The sequence below is a fragment of the Echeneis naucrates genome, chromosome 24 (genome assembly GCF_900963305.1).
Source record: "Echeneis naucrates chromosome 24, fEcheNa1.1, whole genome shotgun sequence".
In the NCBI taxonomy this organism is placed as follows: Eukaryota; Metazoa; Chordata; class Actinopteri; order Carangiformes; family Echeneidae; genus Echeneis; species Echeneis naucrates.
Window position 1 is genome coordinate 16549837 of NC_042534.1, and position 26612 is coordinate 16576448.

At 40.2% G+C, this 26612-nt stretch overlaps 1 protein-coding gene across 8 annotated transcripts; it reads right to left on the minus strand.

Annotated features, from left to right (window-relative positions):
- Positions 1–2643: 2643 nt before the first annotated feature.
- Positions 2644–26612, minus strand: map3k7 (mitogen-activated protein kinase kinase kinase 7). 8 transcript variants are annotated; one of them, XM_029496141.1, is made up of 18 exons: positions 26496–26612; positions 25728–25847; positions 25524–25634; positions 22359–22424; positions 22188–22233; positions 20132–20270; positions 17592–17716; positions 16689–16817; positions 16203–16333; positions 15231–15312; positions 12718–12848; positions 12475–12622; positions 11877–11957; positions 7940–8007; positions 6204–6300; positions 5440–5501; positions 5090–5205; positions 2644–3646 (listed from the first exon to the last, which is right to left on the minus strand). In XM_029496141.1, exons 2-18 carry the CDS (start codon positions 25818–25820, stop codon positions 3466–3468), a joined length of 1806 nt encoding a protein of 601 aa, XP_029352001.1. In that variant the 5' UTR covers positions 25821–25847; positions 26496–26612; the 3' UTR covers positions 2644–3465. The 8 variants fall into 8 exon arrangements, with proteins under 8 accessions (XP_029352001.1, XP_029351999.1, XP_029352000.1 ...); XM_029496139.1 differs by having other exon boundaries at positions 26376–26584; XM_029496140.1 differs by having other exon boundaries at positions 26296–26584.

Here is a 26612-nt window from a genome sequence, read left to right on the forward strand (position 1 = left end):
CACTTCATTTCATGTAGTCATGAATCAAGGTTCTGATCTCTGACTGGAAATCAGGTGCCGTTTTAGAGGGAGAAGGGAAGATAGTGCAACTCTACACATCAGTCAAGACGTGGGGTTTCATCTGTCCTTGTGAAAACAATAGCTGAGAAACAGCGCACGGCACACAGATGGTAGCCTTCCTTCCCTGGTCACGCTCACAAACAGACCACAGCCTCAGCTTTCCTACCAGCTTTCAGTGCACCAGACACCTCTGAGTCCTCTGAGAACAAAAGATTCCAGAACAAAGCTGGCAAAGAGACTCGTCTTCCTTACTTCCACCAGTTCACTGAGGGCGAGCAGGAGCACACACACAATACCTGGCTGGAGAAGGAAGATTACATCATTTCTCCACAATGAAATGACTCATTGTTCCCCATATAGCTGCAGCTTCAAGTGCAGAAGGTGAAAAAACAAAAGCCTTTGTCATCAGAAAGTTATGATAATTTCGACTTGAAATGCAAAACCTTTTGACCTTCTGACCTCTTGCACTGCCAACACACTAACAGATCTAATTAAGGGTCCTCGCTGTTGAAGACAGGCTGCAGCTCATGTCACTGAATCTATTTGTGCATTAGATAAATCATTTCAGTCCAAAAGACCAGGTCTTCTCCCAATCAATAGCGTGGCCAGGGTTGAGGTTTGTGCCACGACTTCAGGACTCACTTTCTCACTGGCCGCTGACGCACTGAGGATATGTGAGCTTCTTTGTCTGCGAAAAACAACCTCACAGCTACATCTCACTTAGACTGGATGTTCAGCACCACCTGCTGGTTGGACGGATGTGGGCACCTTCACAAAAGAATCGCACTGTGCTGCAGTCGCAGGCTGACTCAGTGAAGCTGTGTTTTCACAGAGCAGAGTGCCACAAACACCTGGTTCACAGGATTAGACTGCTCCTAAAAACAAGCTTAGGTTACATAAAATGTTTTTGAATCAGAAAAAAAAATATTCTTGCCAATATTAAAACTCAAAAACTGGTACCTCACATTCATTTAAGGTTTTTCTGTCGCCAGTTGTGTTGTGTTTAGACACTTCCTGGGAGTCCAAACAGTCTCCAGGACATATGCTCCTTAGGTCCCAGCTTCCCTCCTCTGCTCGGTGAGATCTGGAAATTTTAAATTCAGTAAATCATGATGCCACAGGGGAAACTGATCATGTTGAAGTTTCAGTAAACAATCATCTAGACCACCAACGTCTCAGACTCCCACTCAGAGTCAACAAACAAATACACCTCCATTCAGTACCCCCGTATACCCCCCAACATACTGCACACTGCTGACAGTCGGCCAGCTAGAAATGTTTGCTGAACACCACTACTGACTGACGGAGACTGAAAACATCAAGTTCCTGACACATGGAGAAGAACAAATCCAGCTCTGAGTCTAGCTGAGTCCTTCAGTGGCTCATAGGGTTTTCCACCTCAGTAAAGACAGACCAGTACAGACATGGCCAGCCCCACAGTCGGATTGGGAAAGAAATTCTGCCTTGGACTTAACTAAAACTCCTCTCTCATACAAGTGAACAGTAGGGCTGTTAAAACTTGTGCTCTGGTCTTCAGTCACTTCTTTGTTGACGCTGTACCATCCTGCATTTGCATTTATAAACTTTTAGGAAAACTGAGGTAATAATTCAAGTGAGTGATAAGGCAATTTTCACACAGCTGGTCATTGGATAGAAGGCAAGTTCAAGGCTCTTTTGCATTGACTTCTCTCTCCATCCCCAGAGTCACTTTTGTACACAGTCTGTTGCTATGACATATTCAGAGGGGGTGTGGCTCTGCCACTACATCTTGAAAAGAATGGCAGTTATTTGCTGATTGATTTTCGTGTAAAATTTAATTTACAGAACCTAAAAATTAAAAGTTTAACACAGGTAACAAAATGCACATGCATCAGGCAAACATTCACACCTAAACTTGCATCTTTTTTAACCATTCAGTTTATTTCATAATGCCTTGCTCAATGTCATATGTCATTCTTCAATAATTTAGCAAATGCTGAGAAACAGTGTTTTGTGTTTGTGTGGGGCAAATTAAAACTTAGTGAACACAAAACCCCTGTACAGTAACAGATTGAAGAATAAAGACTTCGGATCTTCAACTTCTAATAGAGTTGTCTAAAGGAGAAATTAAATTTGAGTGATTGTGCAAAAATACTTGAAGGAATAGAAACCCTGATAAATACAATGACACTGAATCCCTCTTTTTTTGAGCACATGGCATTATTCTGCGTGTGAAGTTGGTGGGAAACATTTACATTATCAGCTTACCGACATACATTCCTCTCAGTCCCCACCACAAAGAATTTCATTTAAAGTTCATTACATTAAAAATAGTTTTCAGCTTTTATCCTGACTACATGTTAGATAAAACAAGCACTTAAAAAGCAGGCAACTCCTAAGGCAACATGTGAACTAAAAACAAACTAAATACTCCCCAGTCCAGATAAAATATGTCCAAATGCAGAAATGACACAAGAGCTAATTATAACACGTGAACTACTGTATAGAAAAGACAAAAACATCTACACGCAAAAAAACAATACTCAAAATAAAAAGGGAATCTACAGCTCTTTGCTTTGAAAACTGGCTGAAACTGGATCATTCCTTTTCCTGTAACGTCTGACATGGAGTGAACCTTTCCCTCCCTGGACTGGTTACATCACCTCAAAGAAGCCAACATGGCAGCCCGCGGGAGGGCTCATGCTCATGATTAGAAAAGGGACAGGCTGGCGATAAATACGGTGATTTCACGTGATTTCAGGATGTGTTTGTGTGGTTTTTTTTTTTTCTTTTTCTTTTTCTCTTTTTTGCACAACAGGGATTTCTCTCTCTCTCTCACATACACACACATAAGCACAATAGGTTTCAAACATCCTCATGTCTTTAAAAATTCTGCACACGTTTCACAAGTTTTGCTGAAAAGCCTTCGTCTTAGTTTTTTTTTTCACATTCTGGAGGACGGTGTGTCTGAGAACTGGACACGCACTAAAGAGAAAGAACACCCAACCCTTGTTCATCGTCCCGCTCCCACTGCCATTCCCCCACCCGATGGGATGCAACCCTGCCGATGGAAGATAAAGATCTGTCCTGATGCGCAGGAGCAGGGTCTAGGGTGGGGTGGGGTGGGGGGGTGCAGCGTTTGTTTGGTCTGCTGTCACAGAGTTCACTGTGAGGATGTGAAAATGCATCAAGGACGTTGAGAGCGGATCTGAACGCAACATGCAGGACACAGTAGAGTGCAGGTCTCTTAACAAAGCTGGGCTGGAAACAGTGACTGAGTGAGTGTGCGTGTGTGTGTTTATATGTATGTGTATGTGCGTGTGTGTGCACGTGCATGTGTCTGTGTACAGGGCATGAGAGTGGGTAGTGTTATGGTGCAGGGGATAGACCGAGATGAGGAGGAGGAGGAGGGATGGTAGTGGCTTATCATGACGTGCCCTGTCTCTTCTGTTGCTGGACTCGGATCAACTCCAGCTGTTTTTTGCACTTCTGGTAGTAGGTGGACAGACTCTTGTTCTCCTCCAGCAGCTTTTTGTGCTCCTGCACCAGACGCGATGTGTTCTGCTGGTCCTTCTCATCTTGGTCCAGTTCAGCAATCAGCTCCTTCCTGCACAGATAGGAAATAAAGCCACATTAACCCTCTGGAGACCATTTCATTGATAGCTTAGTCACAACATGTATGAGTTAGCCATGTTACTTACAGTTGGCTGTCAAGGGGCCTCAATATAAATATATATTTTAAGTTTCATACAATGTAAAATCATGAACATTGAGTAAGTAAGTATGAAGTGAGTTGGTCTGATGGTAACACATCTCATCTTTCACCCCTCCGCCCCGGCCTTAAGAATAAAGAGTTTTTATAGAAGATGTATGAGTGGCAGGGCTGCCATGCCAGACTGGGATCATCTTGTATGTTTATCTGTGTTAAATATATATTCTATGAGCTTTTCAAAGTAAAATAACAACTATAGTAAGTAATTACCAAATTAAAAAAGGGCTTATGAAAAGGTGATAGTAAGTGTTTATTTCTATAATAACAATAAAATGTGTAGCGCAACTTATCACAACAAACTCTAAACATCTTAACATCTGGACACTGTGATTGTTAAATTCAATAAAGAGTGGATGAAGCATATGCTTTATTATTTTGAGTGTAGGGTTCAGTTCTCTGTTGTCTGGACTCCTAGCTGCTTTCTTTCCAACCCCGTATTCTCTCATTCCTAACTGATTCAGCCAATAAAGACAAGAAAAAAAAAGTAAGTGAGTTATTTTCGTGGTTAAATTCTTGCTCAGCCCTTTGTCAGAAACACTGCTTTTAAGTGATGTCATTAGAGGGCAACAGTTAATTGTTTTAATTTCAAGAATCAACAAAATTCACAGAACATCTCTTGGTTGTTGGTCACATTTTCATGTGCTTTGTACTTTCAAACCTTTTATTTATTTACGTTTAAATTCAGCACATGACATGCTGTCACCAAACTGGTCTAATTAGAACTATTTAAAAGGCCTAAAATCTGAAGGTTGTTCTCAGTGGGAGCAGGAGCAACACATACACTCTCATTACTGTCGTGTCAACACTGGTCTCTGAACCACTAAATCCAGCTGTCAGCTATTAGAGAGAAGTGACAGCTTGCTTTCAGCAAATAAAAAAAAAAAACAGATTTATTTTTTAAGGACAAACTCGTACTGTTTCACTATTTTCCTTATACTTCTGGTCCATTTTCTAGAATTTCAGTGGGAACACTGGAATCAAGATTGGTGGCAGTTTGGGTATTGCTTTCATGGTGATGTGCACCATTGACGCTAAAGGATCATGAGGATTGTCAAAGGTCTGTTGATCCAGAGTGAAATGTGTCCTCAGGTCACATGTTAACCCACACCACCACAATCAGCATGTTAACATTGCCTTATATGAGAATTTTGGTGCTGATGAACTGACAACATGTGCATCATGAACAATACACTTGAATGACTCATTAACTGCAATACATTAACTCTACACACAGACCAAACTCTTTCTGCACAAAATACATGGAGCAGCAGGCCTTACTTTCTTTGGATCAGCAAGGCAATCTCTGTTTGCACTTTCAGATATTCCTGTGCCATCTTGCAGTGCTGCTCAAACACAGCCATGGACTCTTTTGAGTTGGGACAAGGAGCGAGGGGCTGCAAAAGATTATGCACACTGATGTTAACTGCTCGTATATCTCTTCACAATGGATTGTAAGTACAGTCTGAAAAGATGAAACACCACACAGCTCACTAACTAGTATCTGTGTGCTTTTTGTCATATTCCCTTTTTTACACTGATTTAAGAAAGCCAGTACAAACAGAGCTGAGATGCAACACCACTAAAGGGACCATATTTTGACAGTATAATTTGTTTAGAGGTTGATGTACCTGCAGTTGGTGATCCAGTGTGAGATAAGCCATGGGAATGGAATTGTCTGAGCCGTTGGTGTCTGAGGAAAGAGAAATGCTTGAGTGACAGGAACAGTGTTGGTTCAGTGTTTCTAGAGGAAAGAGATTTGACATTTAACAGATGTACATCATCTGGCCAGTGACAGTGATGTTTCGCTGTCTATTTGTAAGTCTTCTCTGCAGCTGAACTTGTTTGGATGCCAGGGGCGGACTGTGGCAGTTGCAGCTTGAAAAGTGCTTCAGCTGCTGTTGTGTTTATAAAACAAGAGGTTGTACTGTGCTCTCTGAGCATCTCTACAGGTTTCAAGAAAATTTGAGACTCCATTGACTCATTTTGGAAAATGACGACAGGCTGTGGCTAGCTGGTTAGCATGCTAACATGACTGTAGAATAGAAACAATTGAGGCAAAAGTTAATATTGATGCCTCTTTTTCAACCCTGGCAACTGTTTGCGGTGAGTAAAGTGCTGAAATCACTATATTTCTTCTGCACTGGTTAGTAATGTAGCAAGAGTGTGTGAAGAGTGATTACTGGTCTAAACTAGGCTTTGGACCTCACAGCCCCCAGAACTCCCGTGTTCCATCTACCATGTGAGCGGCTTTTAATGTCTGCTGTCTCTGACTTTATCAAGAAAAATACAGAAACATTGCTCTGGTGTTGTTTTTTTTTTTTTTTTTTTTGGGGGTATTTGAGATATTTTCTTTGACACTGGTGTGATTTTGCTTTGGTATAGTCATGAACACCTGTAGGGTCCTCGGAGGGGAAGTAGCCTCTGCCTGTTTTATCAGGCGGCATCATCCTCACACTCGGACTGGAGGACCGGCTGCTGTTCCTGCTTCCCTGCAGGTTAACACAAACACTGTTAGTTATGGCCTCTGACAGCTGGAATCTTAAATGTGATCCGGACCAAGATAAAACAATGATTTAGCAAGCACCTGTTCATAGGGTACATTTGGAGGAGACATGCTAAAGGACACATATACTCAACAATGAATCTGGTTTTACTGACTGTGATGTTGTCAGGTTGTAATTATCCCATGACATGTGGTCATGTCGTGGGATAAATTACACGCAGTGTGATAATGACTGAAACTACTGATAGCCTCAGTCACACAAAAAACCAGTTGGAATACCACAAACCATGATTTGGAACCATTGTGACAAATTCAGGTTCAACCCTAGGTTTTGGATTGGAGCTGGGTGAAGTCTTACCAGAATATATCCCTGCAGTAATTTAAACTCTTCTTAATTTGTATGTGGTGAAATTGTAACAGTGCAAAAAAATCCACACAGCAAAAGAATAATGAGTCTTTCTGCGCATAGTCCCACTGCTGAACTTGAAATGAACTTTTGATTTGACAGTGACGCAGTGGGTTTTCCACCAAACAAATGGAGACAAATGTTTGAGAAGCTTATTTGAAACTGTGTGACACAATGAGGGGAAACCCAGCACTGCTCCCACACTAATGTCTTCATTTTCCTGGATATGACATATCAAACACGTCATATTCTGTGACATTTTCTCCCAGAGGAGTTCTCTCTCGACAAAGTCACATTTCAAAGACGGCATCAGTCAAACATCTACCAGGCTTCAGAGAAGGGAAGCAGTGATGAGGGCAAACACAAACAAACTCACAGTATCAGAGAAGCAATAAACCCCTCTGCTCAGGTTCTGGTGGTGTTCACATGATTTGGAATAACTGCTGAGAACTGATAAGCAGTGCATTCTTTTCATTTAATTAATGAAGCATGACGAAGTGCATCATTAATCTCGCATTAAGCTCCTAATTACCATGACAGCGCTATATGAAAAACGTTTGTTTGTGACGGAAACAAGCTGAAGGATGAGCTTGTCTCAGTTGTCTTTTAAAACCTGTGCTTGTTTGGTTTGGTTCATTGTGTTTTTTTGGTCAGGTGGACACCTGGGGCCTCATTTATAAATGTGGCGTATGCCACTTTCCACACAGAGGTTATCTATAAAAAACAGACTTGATGGAAGAATGTGTGCACCCCTAAGCAGCCTGACGAGCACAATATAAATTCGACAACAATCCAACAACCAAAGAAGCATCACAGGTCGAAAAGTTGGAATTACTACATACATTCATCACGACTCTGACCCGTGGCTTTTGGGTGTACACTTTTATTTACATCCTATGCACAATTTTTTAAATGAAGGCCATGGTCTTCAATGCTTTGGGTGTTCTGAGCAAATGCTCACCTACCGTTTAGCCTCCTAATTTGGTTGTCGCCATGTTGGTTTTTTGAAAGCAGAGAAACCATATTCGGAGGAGAAATTGGAGTGATATGTCATAGGTGGTATTTCATGCTTTTTTGCTGACTGTTATCTTTTAACTCATGCAGATTTTATGTTTTTACTTTGGGTTTAATATGATCTATATTGATTTTATACTGGTGATTGTGACAACTCTGATAAAAGAAAACATGCATTCAAGTTTGATACATTTCAGCATCTTACCTGGCTGGACTCTGTGCTGATGCCTGGAATATCCTGCACAGAGCGACGTCTCTGAGGCTCACAAGAGGCTACAGATGGGACGCACAGACAGAAAGAGATCAACAACAATTTGCAGACAGAGATGATGGGAGATCCATTCTTTGCTTGTGTTGGGGGATCCAAGATGGAGGACCCAGACAGAGGGACCCCCAAAGGTACAGTTGCTGATTTGAACATTTACACCCTGGCCAATCAACATATGTTGCGGTGGGAGTGTGATCACAGTCCTCGAAGCAACAGCAATCAGTGCGGACGAGTTCTATTTAGAGAAACAGCTGAGTCAGATTCTGTGATAAGTTTGTACTTTGAGTGGTTTAGGTTAACATGTGGAGGTCTGAGACTGGGGCTTTTATTTATTTTTTTTTTTTAAACGGTAATAACAAATATAATAATTAAAATATAGTAGATATAACCTGCTCTGTATGACATTAATATTGAGTAAAGAGTTTGGTCTAGACCTGCTTTATATGTAAAGTGCCTTGATGTAACTCTGCTATGATTTGGCGCTATACAAATAAATCTGATTTGATTTGATTTAGAGGGCCTTTTCTAGCCCTGGGCCCTTTACCTTCCCTTAATCACCAACAGTTAAGCAAATGTAACTGAATCTTCAAATATAAATGTGGCAAATAACTTTTACAAGAAATAGTTTTCATAGAATCATACATATAGTTTTTTTAATCTGTGTTTTCTATACAGACGCACACACAGACTAACAGTTGTGGGCATAGGTTTGCAGGCATTCATTTTGGGCAGGAATGTCATATTACTTTTGAGCTTTGAAATTATTTATTTGACCCGTTTTTTTTCCAGGGTTTTATGACTACACAACATTTATCTTCTGTGATTTTTTGTTTACATTTATTTTGGATTGGATTGACCAATATTCAGAAAAATGGCAGTCCAAGGAGTGAGGATCGAAGGAGGAAAAATGTAGATTTACACATGCTGGGAAAGTCTTTTTGAGCCATTTCTAAACAACTGCAGAATCCAAGATCATCAGTTCAAACAATTGTACGCAAGTACAGGCTATTTGGCTTTGTCACCACTTTGTCAAGGTCTGGAAGAAGACCCAAACTGTCACCCTCAGGGAAGGGAATTGGCTAGGATGTTGAGGAACAAACCACCACCAAGGCTCAAGCCTGCCATTAACTGCAAAGTGGCGGAACACCAGTGTCACTGTTCACAGTGAAGCTGATTTACATAGCCATTGACTGAGAGGGTGCTGACCAAGAAAGAAGCCCTGCGCCAAAATCGACGCCCTCAAGCTGAAATTTGCACCTTCCCACATGCAGAAACCAAATGCCTTCTGGACAAAAGTTTTAGGGTCAGCTGAGACAAAGACTGAGCTATTTGGCTGCAATGACATAATTCTAAAAGAATTATGATTGAAGGAGACAAGGTAAGGCTTTCATACCTAAACATACTGCGCAAAATATTTAGCATTGTGGTTGTAGCATCATGCGCCGGGGCTGTTTATCTGCCAGTTGTACTGGTGCACTGCACAAAGTGAAGATGCCTCCAAACTCAAACCTTAAATTCACCTCAAATCAACAGCTACAAGGCAAAACTTGGACACAATTAAAGGGTTCCAATAGGACAATGATCACAAACATGAATCAAAACTGGTTTTGGAACGGATAAAGCAACATAACATTAAACTTCTGGAATGGTCCTGACCTCTACCCCATTGAACATTTGTGAACTATACTTAAAAGCCGGGTCCATGCCAGGAAACCAAGCAACTTTGGATAATCACTGCACCCTGGAAAAAGAATGGTTCAAATAAATCATCAACCCAATATTAATATGACATTCATGCCCATGATGAGTGTATGTAAACTTCACACCAGTGTGTGCGTGTGTGTGTGTATATATATTTTTCATTTTTTTCACCCCATAGTCTATTTTCTGACGTGATTGTTTCAAATAGATAACACAACTAAAAAAGCCTAAGTCTAGTTGGGTTGTGTAGACTATAAGCTCCATCTATGGCACAACCAACATACACAGACAAAACAAAACCCCAAAAAGCACATCATGGCTCACCACTGTTTGTATCTGCTGCTTTTTAGATCAGACACATGCAGTTTTAATAAGCCTCAGATGCTGGATTAACACTGCATCCAGTAATTGTCAGTTGTTACTCAACAGGGGTGTAATGACACGTCCTTGTCCATAACTGTCCACTACAAAATCTTATATTCAATATGGGATTTATTTAACTTTGAAGGACCAAATTAGACTCAAATGCAGCTTTTTTTCAAAGTGTGTGTTTGTTTCTGCCCCCTACACCAAACAACCAGAGGTAATCCTCGAGTGTGTATTTCTAACTATTAGAGGGACAACAGAGCTACTTAAGTAGTTTACGAGTATGTGACTCTTGTGTAAATTAAAAACTATAAATTTTTACTGTCCATTTTACAGTGTTGTTTGACTCAGTGGGACCCACCATTTTGCAACTGTCTATTCACGTAGCTTCATCAGTCACAGTTATGCTTCATAGTCAGAAATTCTAAAAAAAAAATAAAAAAATAAAAAAATAAAAAAAACAACTACCAATGCAGTTTGTATTCTTGCTCTAAATGCTGACTTTTTAAGAGCACACACTGGTCAGAGTCTCAATGAGATGCTTCAACCAAACCCTAACCCTAACCCTTTGAAATAATTTGGTTTCATTGATAAAAATCTACTCTTCTTTGTAAGCTATTTGTATTATAGATTCTGAAAAGTCCCGTATAAATAAAGATCACATGGCTTACGTTGTATATTTTTTATTTTAACTGTAATTTATGAGAGCTGGGGTTAGAGCTACAGAGATGCTGATTTATGTTAATATATGTCAACAGTTTATAACCAAGGTTCCCCTTAAACTCTGTTACAGCTCATACCTGAGGTTTGCACTGAACTGTGGACTATGCCATTACACCCCTATTCAACAGCTATTTGTGTGCTGCGGCAAAGGCCTGTTGTCCAGGTGTGCACATGCAATGCTAAGTGTCCTACCTTGAATAACATGCACGAGCTCACTCCAGGAGTCAGATGAAATTAGCCTCTCGCTCACCGTGTGTCACACAGTTTTAAAATAGAAGCCTTTTCTGTCATCCAGAACTGTACCCAGTCTTTTCATCCGTATCTTTGCTTGTAATAATAGCTTTGACCTTCAGTCTGAGGGAGATTAATCAAAATGACTTTTTCAAAGTTAATGGATGTAAAGAGAGCAAAGAGGGGGGCTCCATGCTTTCTTTCTGTCCTCTATGCATGAGAGGCAAGGACAAGGTCAAATGGAGAGAAGTGGTGTGCTGATATACTCATGCTACCCATGATTCTGCAGCAACAAACCCAAACAGATGACAGAAGCATGAGTTTGGAAACTTATCTCATATGTGACACCTTATGTGATGCAACACATGGATTGAGCCCAGTTCTGCCCCTTAAAGGTAGTTTTTCTTTGCCATTGTCGCCAAATGCTTACTCTTGGAGGAATATGTTGAGTCTCTTTAACAACTCCATCAAGAGTTTGGTCAAGACCTGCTCTTTGTGCCTTGTGTGCCTTGATGTAATTTGGTGCTATATAAATAAATTAGATTTAAGCTTTTTGGTTCAAGTGACATACGTGATCATTAGTTGGAACTACCTGGAATTAGCTTTGGGTATAAAAGGTGACAACAGATGAGAAAGTTCCAAATTAACTCATGTTCTGTTTATGCTGAAGAGCGTCTATGCGTCACTCCAGTACCTGCTGAAGTTCCGCCGATCTTTGAAAACAAGCAAAAAAATTAGGTTGGGATGAAATTCCTGTGAGTGTGGAGTGACACACAAAGACAGAACAGCAACCCATAGGCTCAGCCAAGCCAGCTCCACCCAGTCACCAGAAGACCCGGTGGTCCAGTGATACCTGTGACGATGATCTTGGGGACATCCAGAATGGTGCCGAATGATGCAGTTTTACGGTGGCCTCGTTTATACTGTGGGCGTGCTGCAAAAAACACATACACACATACAGCTTGCGTACACAAATAGGCATGCAGACTGAGACAGACTGGGGGGAGGGGGAGGGGGGGGGGGGGTGCCCAACAGCTGGGATGGAAATGTATGCCGCACACATGCAGAGCATTCAGTATACGCGCAAGCGGCAGCATGCTTTCAGTCCATTCCTGATGCTGCATTGACTGCCAGCATGCATGAAGTAGACACTCGCATAAAAACCAAAACATAAAGTATGAAGTTTATGCTTATGTGAAACTAAAATATAAACTATAGAGTTGGCTGACAGCTGGGTCCAACGGGCCTGAATGTGTTTATATGAGGTTTCACCCTCTACTTCAAAGTGATGGAAGCATGTGACAAAGGACCTGACACGTTGGGGTGTAGCAGTTTCTTATGAACTTGACAATAGTTCTGATGCCATTACTGTACAACTTATACCATTAAATGTTACATTTAAAAAATTACATTTATAATTTCTTATTCTGCATTTCATGTAAAGATATTACCTGAAGGTGCAAATGGCATCTTAGGCTCCAGCTCTGACAAGTCAGCACTCATTCGCTTGCTGTCAGATGACGGCAGGCACTGTGTCCGTGCAGGCAGACTCTCAACGCTGCCGCCTCTGGACAGAGGCAGAGTCCTCAACGGGTCTCCCTATGCACACCGGATCAGAAAACTTTAACAATCTCCACTCCACTCGCAATTAACAGTCTCAATAGCTTTGACAGAGATGTGACGGAAAGCAATACCTTTGGCTTGAAATGAGGCGCAAATTGAGGCGTGATCTTGATAGTGTCGTTGCTCCCTTGAGAATCACTATGCTCCATGTTCGCATCACTTTTGTTGCTTGTGCTGGTGCCAGTGTAGTCAACACATGAACCTGTTATTCCCCAAGACACAAGACAGGAGACTTTTAATGCATTAAAGCCGGTGGGGTTTTCTTTAAAACTGGTTAAAGACAGACTGTAAATTGTCTCTGTTGAACTATATTACCTAAAAGGTTTTAAGAGAAATGTAGAAATTATAACGGATTGAATAGTTTTTCAAGTCTTCTGCCCAAATTGTCCAGTTTGGGTAGTTTTAAATCTCTTTTAAAATTAAAATGATCTCTTTCAGCTCTGGATCACAATTGTTCTGCGTCCATGTGAAAACAAGTGCAAAGAAGAAACAGACACTGTCTACTCTGTTGTACTCAGCTTATTAGTCAAGGCAACTGTATTTGTATATCACTTTTTATATGCTAAGGCAATTCAAAGTGATTTACAGAGCAATAAAATAAAGAGTCGTTCAACGATATGAATTAACAATAAAAACAAGAGAAAATATTACATCAATTCCTAAATTATTCAAAAATTATCATTAAAAATTGTTAAAGTGAAGACAAGAGGAGTAAATTTTACAATAATTGGGAAAAAACAGCATACTTATCACAGGGTGGAGAAGATAGTATAAAAAAGGATATGACTATAAATTGCTGGTTAGTTGGGACTTGACTGACATCAGCTGGGAATGTATTACAGATTTTTATTACATGATACCACAGTGTTACTTCACCCTGTTTTATTATTGGATGGGTGCAGAGATTGTTAGTTGGAGGACATTTAACAGATATCTATATCACAATTTCCAGAGGTCTCAGTTTTGACCTCTCCAGACCGCAATGCAACCCTGGGGGTTTCAAACTGGGATGAGGCGAAAACATAGTGGCATAGATTCAGTCAAAAAGGTAGCAGTGTGTGGGCAACCTTAGAGGCAGCTTTTGGCATACTGTACTTAATTTAATACCTTCTAATAGTGTTTCAGGCCCTGCTGAGTGTTTCTGTTTGCAGAGCTTCTGCTCATCTGATTTGTAATGTTTTTTTTCACCATTCTAAGTAGAAACTCTGGAAACAGTTGTGTGTAATCAATGGTTCCAGAAACTCAGCCAAGTCTGTTCAATCCCATGGTGCACGCTGTCTCTCTGTTGCTAGCGCTGTTTCCTATGTTTCCATTGCTGCTCTACTTCTATCCGAATTGGTCTTGTAGTTCCCTTGTGCTTTTGTTTGTTCAGCCTGTTGTTGTTTGTTGTTTGCAGCCTGGCCCTGCTCTGTATACTGAGACAGCTTTTGACTGAAGTCTTTGATTTTTAAGTGACACTTCTCACAAAGAGAATAAATGGTTTTCCCAGTCGATACTAGTTGCCATTCACTGGTTTGCAAACTGCTGTTTCAAAGCCTCTAGTTTGTAATTTGGCTGTCGGCCATCTTAAAACTTTTTTTTTTTTTAAGGAGAAGATGAAGCAGAGGCAGCGCGAGGCTGACGTTCCCTGTACTGCATGGGACCATAATTTTAAAAAAATTACACTGTGATGCATGGACAATGCATCAGCACTGGAGCGCACTGTTGGTGCACAGACATGCATGTACAGGTTCTATCAAAGGTTGTTTAACCTGCACCTACTGGAAAGATTTTATATCATATTAGTCAGTGCTTAATGAATAGTTTAATCATGTTGAAATTAAATGACTGGATATTGTGACTCAATTAAACCACTTCTATATAATATCTCTTGCCATACATACATACTTTTATATATACATAAAAGACATGCACTTGCTGATGACTGGTCCTTGGAAATATGAATTTCAACCAGATTATGCAAACATTTTATTTTCTTCACTTGGAGAAAATGTCCAGGCAGCACAACATCCATGATTTGAAACTGGACACTGAAACCATAAACTCATAAGGAAAATGTTTACTGAGCGAATAAATCCAGTGAAAGTGATAACATTTCCCCATAGCTATTAAGGAGCTGTTTAGCAATTCATAATATTTTTTATCTCAGTATCAGGGAACAATGGAGCTGGTAAAAACATTTGAACATTCTCTGGCCAATCGAGTTTGAGCCAGTGCCCCTTCAGCCAATCAACTTGTGCATTGGTGTTACGTCATTAACAGCACTGTGTACCACACTGTGGTTGTAAACATTTAAGAACATATTTACGGAGGGAATACATCTAAGGAGATGTGGTCAGAATGCAATTTTAAGGCTCTTCAGCATTGACTTTACCTTTCAGACTCAAACTCTACATTCACTTTTATAGACAGTCTGTGGTTGATACCGACACTGTCCAGAGAGAGTATGAAACCTGATAAGGTAAAAAACAAACATACCTCATTAGAAAATTTGGCATTTTGCTCCTTCATCAGTTGTTAACCAGGCACACAGAGATCCACACCACATTGGTGCATTCCAGACATTTGATTTTGACTGTTGTACCTGTACTAGTAGCAGAGTTGCTCTGTCCCTCGTCTGAATACTGATAGGGATACTGCAGGGGTTCATCAGATTCTGGGAAGTACTGAGAAAAAAAAAAAAACAAAACAAAACAAAAAACAGAAGGATTTAGAAGGCTGGATTGAACAAATAGCTCTGATTTCTATCCCAATTTAACGTAAATGAAAAAGCAGAAAAGCAAGAAAAGCTGCTTTGTCTGCTGTACTTGTTCTGATCTTTGGATCTCTTGGTTCAGCCAGATGTCATAGCTGTTGATCATTCTTTCTGGCTCTTTACAGTTTGAATGTGTATTCATATTATCATGCTGATTTTGCTCAACTCTACCCCCATGCCACTCAAGCACCTGTTTTATAAGTTAAAACATTTTTCACTGCAAGTCCAGTTTTCTGTTTGGACTACAAGAAATTATGTCCTCACATGCAGTTACAGAGCACACACAGATGGAGTTTAGAGGGTTTGAGCTACTAGCTACTGTGCAGACTGATAAATCTGTAATGTCACATCGGGGTGGTGGCGCCTCCATATGAGATGCTTTGATCAATGATTGTCTGGTGTTAAAAAACATATTTCACAGTGTCTGTGCTTTGAAAGATTTTTACAGCAGAAAAAAGGGGAAAATAATACTGACACCTGCGTCAACTGCTGAGTCATTTGACCCAGGTGTGAATGCTGATTGTACTCTCTTCCATTTCTGTAAAAAATCTGACATTAGCTGGCTTTAGTGGGTTTAATGCCCAGTGGAAAAGGGCTTTAGAAATGCTGTCCTGATGAGCCTTGCTATGTTACTGTAAACCACATGCAGCATTAATTGTTAGATTTTCACCCCACTGTTCTTGAACTCTGTTTTTATTCTGCTCCCTGTGGTTGAAATGTTTGGTCAGATTTATTGATTCATTGATCGCAGTTTAATTTTAGTCTAATACAGAAGGTCTTCAGTGTGTGGAGACAGATTACCCTCATTAGATGAGTCATGATTTTCACGATCTCCTCCATTGAAGGCCGCTGAGAGGGGTCTTTTGACCAACAGCGAGTCATCAGGCTCTCAATGGGCTTGGGCAAATTTTTGATCAAAGGTGGTCTTGTACCTGAATGTGAAAAAAAAAAAAGACGAGAAAATCCTCAGTCAAAGTGAGAGAAACAAATAACTTTTGGCATCACACAAGACAAGTCAAGAACCATTAAGTATATCCCCTGAGCCAGAAATGACTGAGGCAGGCAGATTCAGTCAGCAAAAACATCAAACTTGTCGCAAGTGTCCCATTAGTATTCTCCTGCATCCATCTCTGTAATAGAAGAAACTACAGGGAATACACGACTGTGTTTCAGCTGCTTGTTCCTGCCATATTCCTCCCAGCAGGCCTGACTGTGCCACCGCATACCAGGCACGACCTTTGCTCTTTGCTTCTGCCTCTGCGCCAAACACAACAGTCTGTGACTCACCATTGTGCACAGCCCACATGATGCGAAAAGCTGGTCCTCCAATTTCATCAAAGGGCTTCCTGCGAGTGATCACCTCCCAGAGAATGATCCCCCAGCTGAACACATCACATTTCTCGCTGTAATTGCTGCCTGCAAACACAGAGAAACCACAGCAACATTTAGACTCTTTGCAAATGGGAGATATGGGGGGGGGGGGGGGGGGGGGGGGGCATCACTTGCTGACTGATAAAGGTAATTCTCTACGGCACGTTAGTGATGAGAATGAGTGTAAGCTCAGGAAGGCATGACAGTTTTTGTCTCCTCCCTGCCATCAAAGGAGAGGATTTTTTTACCTCGCTCCTGTGTTGCTTAATTACTTGGTCTATTATTGCAGTGGTAATGTGCACATCACACACCTATTTTAAAGTTGCTGTGGTGAGCCACTCTGATTGCATTTCACGCTGATGCAAATTAGTTATACAGAGTTCACAGAGAGGGCAAGAGTGAGCTACTTAGTTGGTCAGGAGCCTTGTAACTTGCCTACAAAGAAAAGATAATGACTCAGGCTTAATCTGTCTTCCAACCTCACTAAGAACACATCTGTTGTAAAACTGCATTAAAGCTTATTGCTGAATGTGAGCAAATTGTCTGCCAATGCACTACCACCTCCCATGGGAAATAATGCCACAGGCATCACTCTGTTCATCTTTCTATGTTGCTTGAGAGACAACCATCAATAAAGCAGGACAGTGAGGCAGGCGGTTGATGGTGAATGAAGAATTCATGTCTCTGTGCCATGAGAGCAAAGATGAAATTAACATGAAAAAGCAAAATCTGGGTGCAAATAAAAGCAGATATAGACATAGAAAATAAACTGACAGGATAGTTACCCTAATGAATACTTGGAATACCACTCATACTTGCCTTCAAATACCTCTGGGGCCATCCATGCTGCACTTCCTTTGTTGTTGGTCATGTGGGTCTGAATGTCGCAAGCTGTTCCAAAGTCACATATCTTCAGCACGGTGCCTCCTGCCACCAGAAGCAGACTGAAACAAAGAAAGCAGAAAATAAACCCCATAAGAAGCTTTCACTTGAAAGTATGAATGACAGAAAATAATTTTTAAGTGTTTTGTGAAGGAATGAAAAAGTTGTTTGCAGTATTTCTGATTTGTAGCCCTATGTTTCAGGGAATTACCAAGGTGTGGACAGAGAATATTGAGCTCTCCAATATCTCAAAAGTCTTTTCAAACCAAAAAAGTAAATAAAGCAACAGGTTTGATTTTTATTTTCCTTGTGAAGCAATAAGTCCTATTTTAATAAAATTAAACACTGAATTATGTACAAATTTGTCACTTTGCAGGAAAAGAAAGCTTTGTAGAAACTCTAGGAAATAATCTGTGAATATATCCTTAAAGAAATTCATGTATAAACATCTACAGTTGACAACTTGTCACAACGTTTGACCTGGTTCTTCCTGGAAACTTCTCTACAGTTCTCCAGGAAACACACCAGCTGGCCATTCCCAGAGAGTCCTGCCAGGAGCTTTCTTTCCATCACTGCAGGGTAAACAACCCTGCTGTGGTGGAAGATCTAGATATCCATCAGTGCCACTTCGATTTTGGGGGTTCAGACTTAATTAAAGACTTCATTTCAAACTTAAATTAATGGTGTCTGTTGTTCTAGGTATGTGTGAGGAATTAAAAGTATTGTCAGCAGAGTTAAGATTTCAAGGTTCTTGAAACTAAGCTATATGTTATGTCATTTACCCAAGTTAAAGGTTGTCTGTAAAGTCAGCAGCTCTAACTCATCTGTGTTTTCATTGCAAATGTGTGTATATACAGTAGTAATTATTGGTAGTGTGGCTCCCACACTGCCTAACCTCTGCTGTTCTTCAAGCCACAAATTTGTGCAGAAAGTGTACAAAGTGAGACAGGGCGAGGCTTTTTGGGGAAAAACAACAGGAATACACTGTCAGTGTGTTGTGCGTGTAGTGGTTACTGTTACTAATCTGAGAAGCCTGCATGTGTGTCCACACCAGCTGCGTGTCTCCTGCTTCACTGCTACTGCAGCTCTGTCTCCCTATAGAATTTGCATGATACCTGAATGTTTCAGAATTTCAGTGTCCACATGCATTGGCTAAAATGGTGAAAAAATTGTCTGATTCAGCCTAGGTGTCACGATTCCGAATTCCAAATCAGAGTTGATTGATATCCGATTTACAATCAAGAGTGTGGCACCCCTAGCCTGGGCATAAAGACAATAGTTGAAGATCTTCCTTTAATCTTAATGTAGTATTGCTGCTATAATGTCAATGACCTGTTATTGTGTGCAGCAACATTAAAGCTATGCCCACATGCAGCTGCCACGTACACAATGGGAATTCAGTGGGTTTCTGATTAGGCTCTCAACTTAAAAGACCAAAACAACACAATCATTATTTTAAGTCCTTGTTCATGTAATCAGCTCTACCTGACAATCACAGGTGTGATCACTTTTGTTGCATTGAGCTTATATATAAACATTTAATCTAAATGTTTGTTTTTCATTCCCTACAAAAGTTCAAATTAGCATAATTGTAAAATGGCACTGTTTTGAATAATTTTTGATGCTAGTGTTGAGATGTAGTTGTACGTCTCAGCAGCAAAACATCTGGCCTCTGAATGATCAAGGTGCCCATTTGACATGGGGCTGTATGAGGAAATTGCTGATTGTCACAGTATTAGCTACAGTAGACTTGAGCTCCCAGTTTAGTGAAGCAGTGTGTGTGTGTTTTCTTTTTACGTTTTTCAAAACAAATGAACAGTGTGGTTAAATAGCTCTTTCATAGCAGCTGGATTTTATCACCCATTGAACTTCTATATTCTTAAAATGAAGTGCTCTCATACCATGCAATATATTACTGCACAGCTTTGTCATTTTACTTATGAAGTTGTGTAAGATGAAGCCATTTTTTTCTTTTTCAATAATACCACTTCAAATTATGACAATTATATGACTTTTTAGAATTTTTTTTTTTTTATGTGTTTCATGTGTCATGTTTACAGCAGTATATCAATCACTCTGCTTGTACTTGGTCAGCTGTCATGCTTAACTGGTATCAGAGCTGAGGCTTTTACGAGTAACACATTTACTTTGATTATATTACTCATACAACCCCAATTATTACTTTAAGATGTTTGCAAAATTATGCGTTTGACCAACTAGACCCTTCACAGACCAATATTAACAGCAACAACACATAGTTCTAAATTACAGATCATAGCAGTAGTTATAGGGTATTTAACTAAAAAAGAAAATGTTCTGATCAAATAGTTTCGATAATAGGTTTAAAGTCTAATTAACTTCTGGCTAATAACATTGACCTGACAAAGTTAAAATGAATCAAATTGGTGAAGCAATAAGGTACTGTGTTGGGAAAGTGAACTTGTCGACAAGTGAGTGTGAGGTGAGGACGAGCATACTTGGGTGGCTTGAGGTCCCTGTGAATGAGAGCCTTTGGTTTCATGCCATGGAGATAGGCCACGCCTTGGGAACACTGTAAACACCAGCTCATGGCATGGGAAGCAGTGTAATAGGGGAGGGGTTCAGCACCATGCAGCACTGTGGACAAGAGAGTACAGTCACCACCAACACCACAGATTGTAAATGTCAAGAAGAAACAAGCAGAAAGCTAGCCTTGTAGGGATTCATCACAACGTCCTACACAAAGAAATACTCACAAACAGAGATGCAGCATACAGGGCAGACTACATCACCAGTATAGCTTTTTTAACAAACATGTTTACTCCAGGAAGGAAAACTGAGAATATAAAAACAGTCCCAAGCTGAATACCATGAACTTTCTGGTGACATATTGTTGCCCCTGGGGTAACTCGAAGAGCAGGTAATTGTGAAGTACAGTGGCGTGTCCATCAAGGCAGGATATACTTCCTAAAACGACAATGTGTCACTTCAATTCAAGGCTACAGGTCCAACTCAATCTCTGCATTGTGCTTCTGCTCTGATTTTATTGTCAGTGTCCTGACCATAAACTGTGGTCCATTTCTTCCCACCACACTGACGCTGTTACTCTTCACCCACAATGCTGTCTTCTCACAAACTGTCTTAAACCCAACCACACTCTGCTTTGTTGATGCAGAGCAATCATCGACAATGTAACAGCATCAGAACACCTTCCCCTGGTTGAGAAGTCTTTAGTAGTTTGTTTAAGCAAAAAGGAATTAACAATTTTTTCTGGTCCTGGTTTTATTTGAAATGATATCTTGAAAAGTGATAGAAATATGGGGGAGAGAGACTACACTACTGGCACCTCACTTTGGTCTCATTTTGATCATTTTGTACATAATTTCAGTCATTTATGTGGATACTGTTCTAAACAAATGAAGTTAAGACATAGGAAGATAGCAACATGGCTACATTGAAGTTAAACCTGACAATGAAACAGGTTGTGAACACGCTGATAATATATATGTATATATATATATATATATATATATATATATATATATATATATAAAACCTGCCTACTACCATGAAGGCTTTGTTGAACCACCTTTCTGAAGACTTTGCCATAATCTCAGATCCCAGCAACTGATTTGGGAAATGCTGCCTTGTAATCATGACCAACACAATATGTGCAAGATAGAATTTCTAACTTAAAACTGAATTTCTTTGAACTGGAAACAGTAAAAGCGATCTTCACTTCATTCCCTTGTTGCTAAACCTAAGCTACATACTAATGCATTCTGGTGCATATTTAGCTTTAATGAGATATTAGGGCTGCAATAAGTTTAGAAACTGCTGAGTTTTAGGTTGAATGATAGGCAAGGGAGTGCATAAGGAAGAATGGGACAGGCTTTAAACATTCTGAATCCAGTCCAACTATAAAACTCAATGAGATAAAAGTGGAGATGGGTGACGGAAACTGACGGCAGTGTAATGCCATACAGGACAAAGCAGGGAAATTGTTGGCTTCTCCACTGCGCTCAGCTCTAAGTGCCTGGCCAACGGCGCTGGCAGTAGCCTGGTATAAGAGACACTCTGTTCTGCAACAGGGTTTCATTAGTGGGCAATGAGCAAGATGCCAACTTTAACTTTCTCTGCCTCTGTGGAAACCTGACTTTCAACATCCTGAATAAGGTGATGAGCAAAGACATTAAAATGTGAGTTCCGTTTATAAATAGACAAGGTGTTCTTAACACTTCAGTGATAATTTGAAAAAACAGGGACCAAAAAAAAAAAAAAAAGAAAAAAAAATAGTACAGACCTGGGGACAGCCTTAGATATATTACCAATGCTACTGTTTGCTATTTGGATTTCTAATGCGGTGACAAACAAAGCTATACAACACACCACTGTACATGACTACTTCATAAAGGAACTGAACAAGTGACTGAACATGCAAACAGCAGGTCAACTTAAGAGGGCTGCTTCTCATGTCTGTGCAAGACTGTGTTCATTTCACCATTGGCAAGGTGGGAGAGGTGCCATCATTGGTAATGTAACATGTTGACTTACCATTATACAGTGACCCGCCTTCAGCATATTCCATCACTAAGCAGACCTGAGTGGGAGAGCATGAACCAAAAAAAGAATCATCATACAAAAATATCAATGACTGAATTGGGGAAACAGTATGGCTGTGCAGTTTATCCAGCATCATATATAATAATGTTCTGAGTAACTTACTGGACTATTGCAAGAACCATACAACTTCACAATGTTGGGGTGGTTCACTCGTGAAAGCTGCCGAAGCTGGAGACAAAGAGAACACCTTTATGGATGGTTCCATCAGAATACATACTGACAATGTTGAGGACAAATATGTAACACCATCCAGTCTGTCCATAGAGCTGATACCAGGGGCAGGATGGCGTCTTGAGCTTCAGCTCTGAATGTTTTTACAGCTCCCTTTTTTCCATCTGAATGTAGAATGGGTAAGAATCAAGCGTGCAGGCTCGGAGACTCCATTGTGTAATTTGTCCATAGGCTGTTTTGTTTTTTTGAAACCAGAGTAAACCAAATTCTGGGGAGAATATGGAGCTGGGAAGGAGTGAGGGCTGGATCTGACCTGCTGTTTATTCTATCCTGATTGTGGTAAAGTCTGTAAATTAATTATAATTATAATAATAATACATTGTATTCACAAGTGCCTTTCAACACACTCAAGGACATTGTACAATGAATAAAGACAAGAAATAAAATCAACACACATAAAAGAAACAGTGGAGAATGTAACAGAAGTTAAATTGAGTATGCAACATTGTACAGGTGAGTTTTGAGTTTGGACTTGCTGCAAGAGTCAGTGTTGTGGATGTGAGAAGGCAGAGAGGTCCAGAGGTGGGGGGCAGAGCTTTCAGCCGCTTTGGTGCCGAGACTGGCAGAGGGGACAGTGCGGTGGATGGAGGAAGATCAAAGAGAATGGGCTGGAGCACTGATGTGAAGATGGTTGAATAAATACGGAGGGGCGAGCTTGTGGATAGCCTTGAAGTGTACAGGAGGAATTTGAATTCTATTGGATTCTTGACCAGGAGCCAGTGGAGTTACCGGATGATGAGGGTGATGTTGTGGTATGAGGGGGTATTGGCGATGATATGGGCAGCACAGTTCTGACCCAGTTGGAGTTTACGGAGGGACTTTTGACAGCGGCCCAAGAGAAGAGGGTTGCAGTAGTCAATCTGGGAGGTCACAATGCTGTGAACAAGGATGGAGGCAGTATGGGTGGGACAGAGGGGCGGATGACACCCAGGCTCTTAACAGGAGGAGAGGGCAAAACTAATATGTGATCAATGGTGAAGGAGATGGTGTCAGCTTTAGACAGTGTGGATTTGGTGCTTATGAGGAGGAATCTAGTTTTGTCACTGTTTAATTTAAGGAAGTCTGAAGTGAACTACACAGGAGCTGCACCCTAATTTATCACTTGCTTTCTGGGCTAGTTCCCTCTAAATGGGACCATCATTTGAAAGATTATCATTATATTGTTTTGAAGAAGACCATAGAAAGAGACCATCAAATGCAGATTTAAGGCACTTCAACAATGGCTTCGCTTTATAGCCCTGGAATTAACTTCTATTTATTTATTTATTTACACAGTATATGGTAACAATTACCGATATAATATAATGATCTTATAGAAGGTATAAATAAGACCACACCTTCCTAATCAACAGAATGGGAAAGTGTGTCCAAAAGACAAGCAATGATTGCCCCCCCCCATCACAATGATACAGCCACAGCACAACTCTAGCCTGCATCCTGAGTTCATCCTGCAGACAACTTAACAGGCTCCCTCCCAAGAAACATAACAAGTGCTGCTGAATGACAGAGCCCTGCATGTGTACCTGTCTTCATAATATTACAGACTTTCTTCATTAATTTATAATTTTATTAATTTATAATCTTTGAGATTAACCATTAGTGCTTTTCCTTATTAAGTTCTACCAAGTCTCCACCTATATAAAGACTCACTGTTTACTGTAAAAGGAATACTAGGCCATAAAAAAACAAAAAGAATACATTGAATTTTTCCTTATTTTACAGAGGAAATCACTGTAAACAATAATGGCACAGAAAATGGCAACACAAAGCTACACACAAGTATTTGGGATGTTCTGGAGGTGATTTGAAGTTTCTGTTTTTTCTCATTCTATTGAGCAGTAATAAGCACACAGCTGGAACATAAAGTAGAAATTCTTCATTCAGGCTCAGGTCAGGATAATAATTATTCTTACCCAATTTAAACAACTTCACTCAAGAGTGCGTAGACTTGGGTAAGTTTTGCATAATGACAAATCAGAGCTTGTTAAGAAGTTACTCCCTAGTTTCAAAGAAAAAAGTCGTCATGGCTCTGCCCAAACCATTGCAGAGCAATTATGCTCAAGAGACAATATGGAATTAGGAAACATATTCAACTTCTGTGGACTAAATAGGATTATTGAGATTGTTGTTTGCTGTGGTGATGGACTGGATTCCACTAAACAAAGATATTTCTAATGCTTTGGCCACTAAATTTAGTTTGAAATTACCAATTTGAAACTAATAAGTTTAATTTGTTTAAAATTAACAATTTTAAACTAATACTGTCCACAAGGGCACCTCCATCCATTACAAACTCAAAAACACACAAATAGTTTAGCAACCACTTTTAATTGTTTACCCAAACTGAACATTTTAATTCTACCAAATGAGGAACATAGACAGCTCTGTTTTGATCTGGACTCCATTATACTGTGCAATGTTCGGAAATAGTGGCCAAACAGTGTATGTTTAAGAATGGAAATGGCATTTGGCAGCTAACTCTGACTTTGAACAGTAATAATAATAATAATAATAATAGAAATAAGTGTTTAGTTATACAGCAAGGCAGTGGAATTAACCCAGTTGGTGCTTATTTCAACCTGAATTCTGCCATTATTCCACTTCCCCTGTCATGTTTTCAAAATCTTCTGAGCCAACTGAAGAGACAGACTTGGATGATTATCTTGATCATGCAATCACACAGTCAACATATGTTTCTTTTACAATGAGACGCTCCACCAAGACAAGACCAACTACTCCCAACAATATTTTGCAGGGGCATTCACAATACTACCTGCATTTAGGGCCAAAGAAGACGGTTGTGAGAGGCTTTACAGTTATTTTCCCAGTAGATGAATAACATTTTGTGCAGCCAGACTATTCACCAGCATCAATCTCTGATGTTTGATCCCTGACTGATTCAAAATTCTTGGGGCTAATCTGCTCATCTCTGCTAATATTATCTGTATTGATATGAAATAAAACAACTGAAAGTGTGAGTTTAGCTCATGATCTGGACTAAGTCAACTAAACTAGTAAGGACGGTGACAACAATACCTCAACAATGAAGGCTTTTCTCTCCGATTCACTCTCAATGGTCTTGATCGCAACATCTTTGCCTTTCCATTTAGCTTTGCAAACAACACCAAAGGCTCCTCTGCCCACCACCTAAAAAAGGGAAAGTTAACCAAACAGTTACTTCAAGATATACGACTCTGCAGCTCATCATCGGGACAGAACACAAACATAAACACAACCTACCTCCTCAACTTCAATGTGCTCATAGTTGATTTCTTCAAACGGGTATCCAGGAGGTGTTTCAAGCATATCGGCGGATGGTAACGTAAGAGACATTACTAGCTAACGTTAGCTAGTAACTCACTGGAAAGACAGAAAATTGCAAACAAAATAACATAAGTTTCAATCCCGAACGCAGTTCAGTTAAAAAAAAAACATACACAGCCGTTCCTGAAGACATATATACAACTATATGAATGTATAACTAACGCGTCGCTACAAAGCAACGTGGTTCAGGAACGTAATGAATGTATTAGCTGCTTAGAAAAACAACAGTCCTCATCCCGAGCTGTCAAACTGCAGCTTTCTGTCTAGCGGTGTGATGCAGTCAATCAACTGGCTAGCCGCAAAGCTAAACTAGCACAGCAAACTGCAGCTGCCCTAGATAAGACTCACTGAAAGTCAAGGCAGATAGAAATTTGCTTTGAATCCATGGAAAGCAAAGTTAGAGACGCACCAGGGGTGCGCACGGTTTCATATCCATGCACCACAGACGTAAATAAAAACAAGATAATTAAGGCCTAGGCTTTACCGGCTAGACAGCTTGCGCTAGCTGGCTGGCCTTGTTGCTAACGCTAGCTAACAGGACTAATTAGCTTCCAATAATCCAACCCTTCGCAGTTGACTTGTCACCAAGTGCCGGCTCTCTGGACATGGGGGTTATTCCTACTATTCATGTACGGGAAGCCGAAGAATAACGTCCATTTCTAAAAATAGTCTTTCACTACTCACTTTATACCAAAACATAACTTTTTAATAACTCGACTAGCTAGCTCGCTAGGAGTGTATTTTTATTCTCCGAAGCAGCAGCTCCATCAGGAAGTGTGTGTGCACTGCAATATTGTCCCC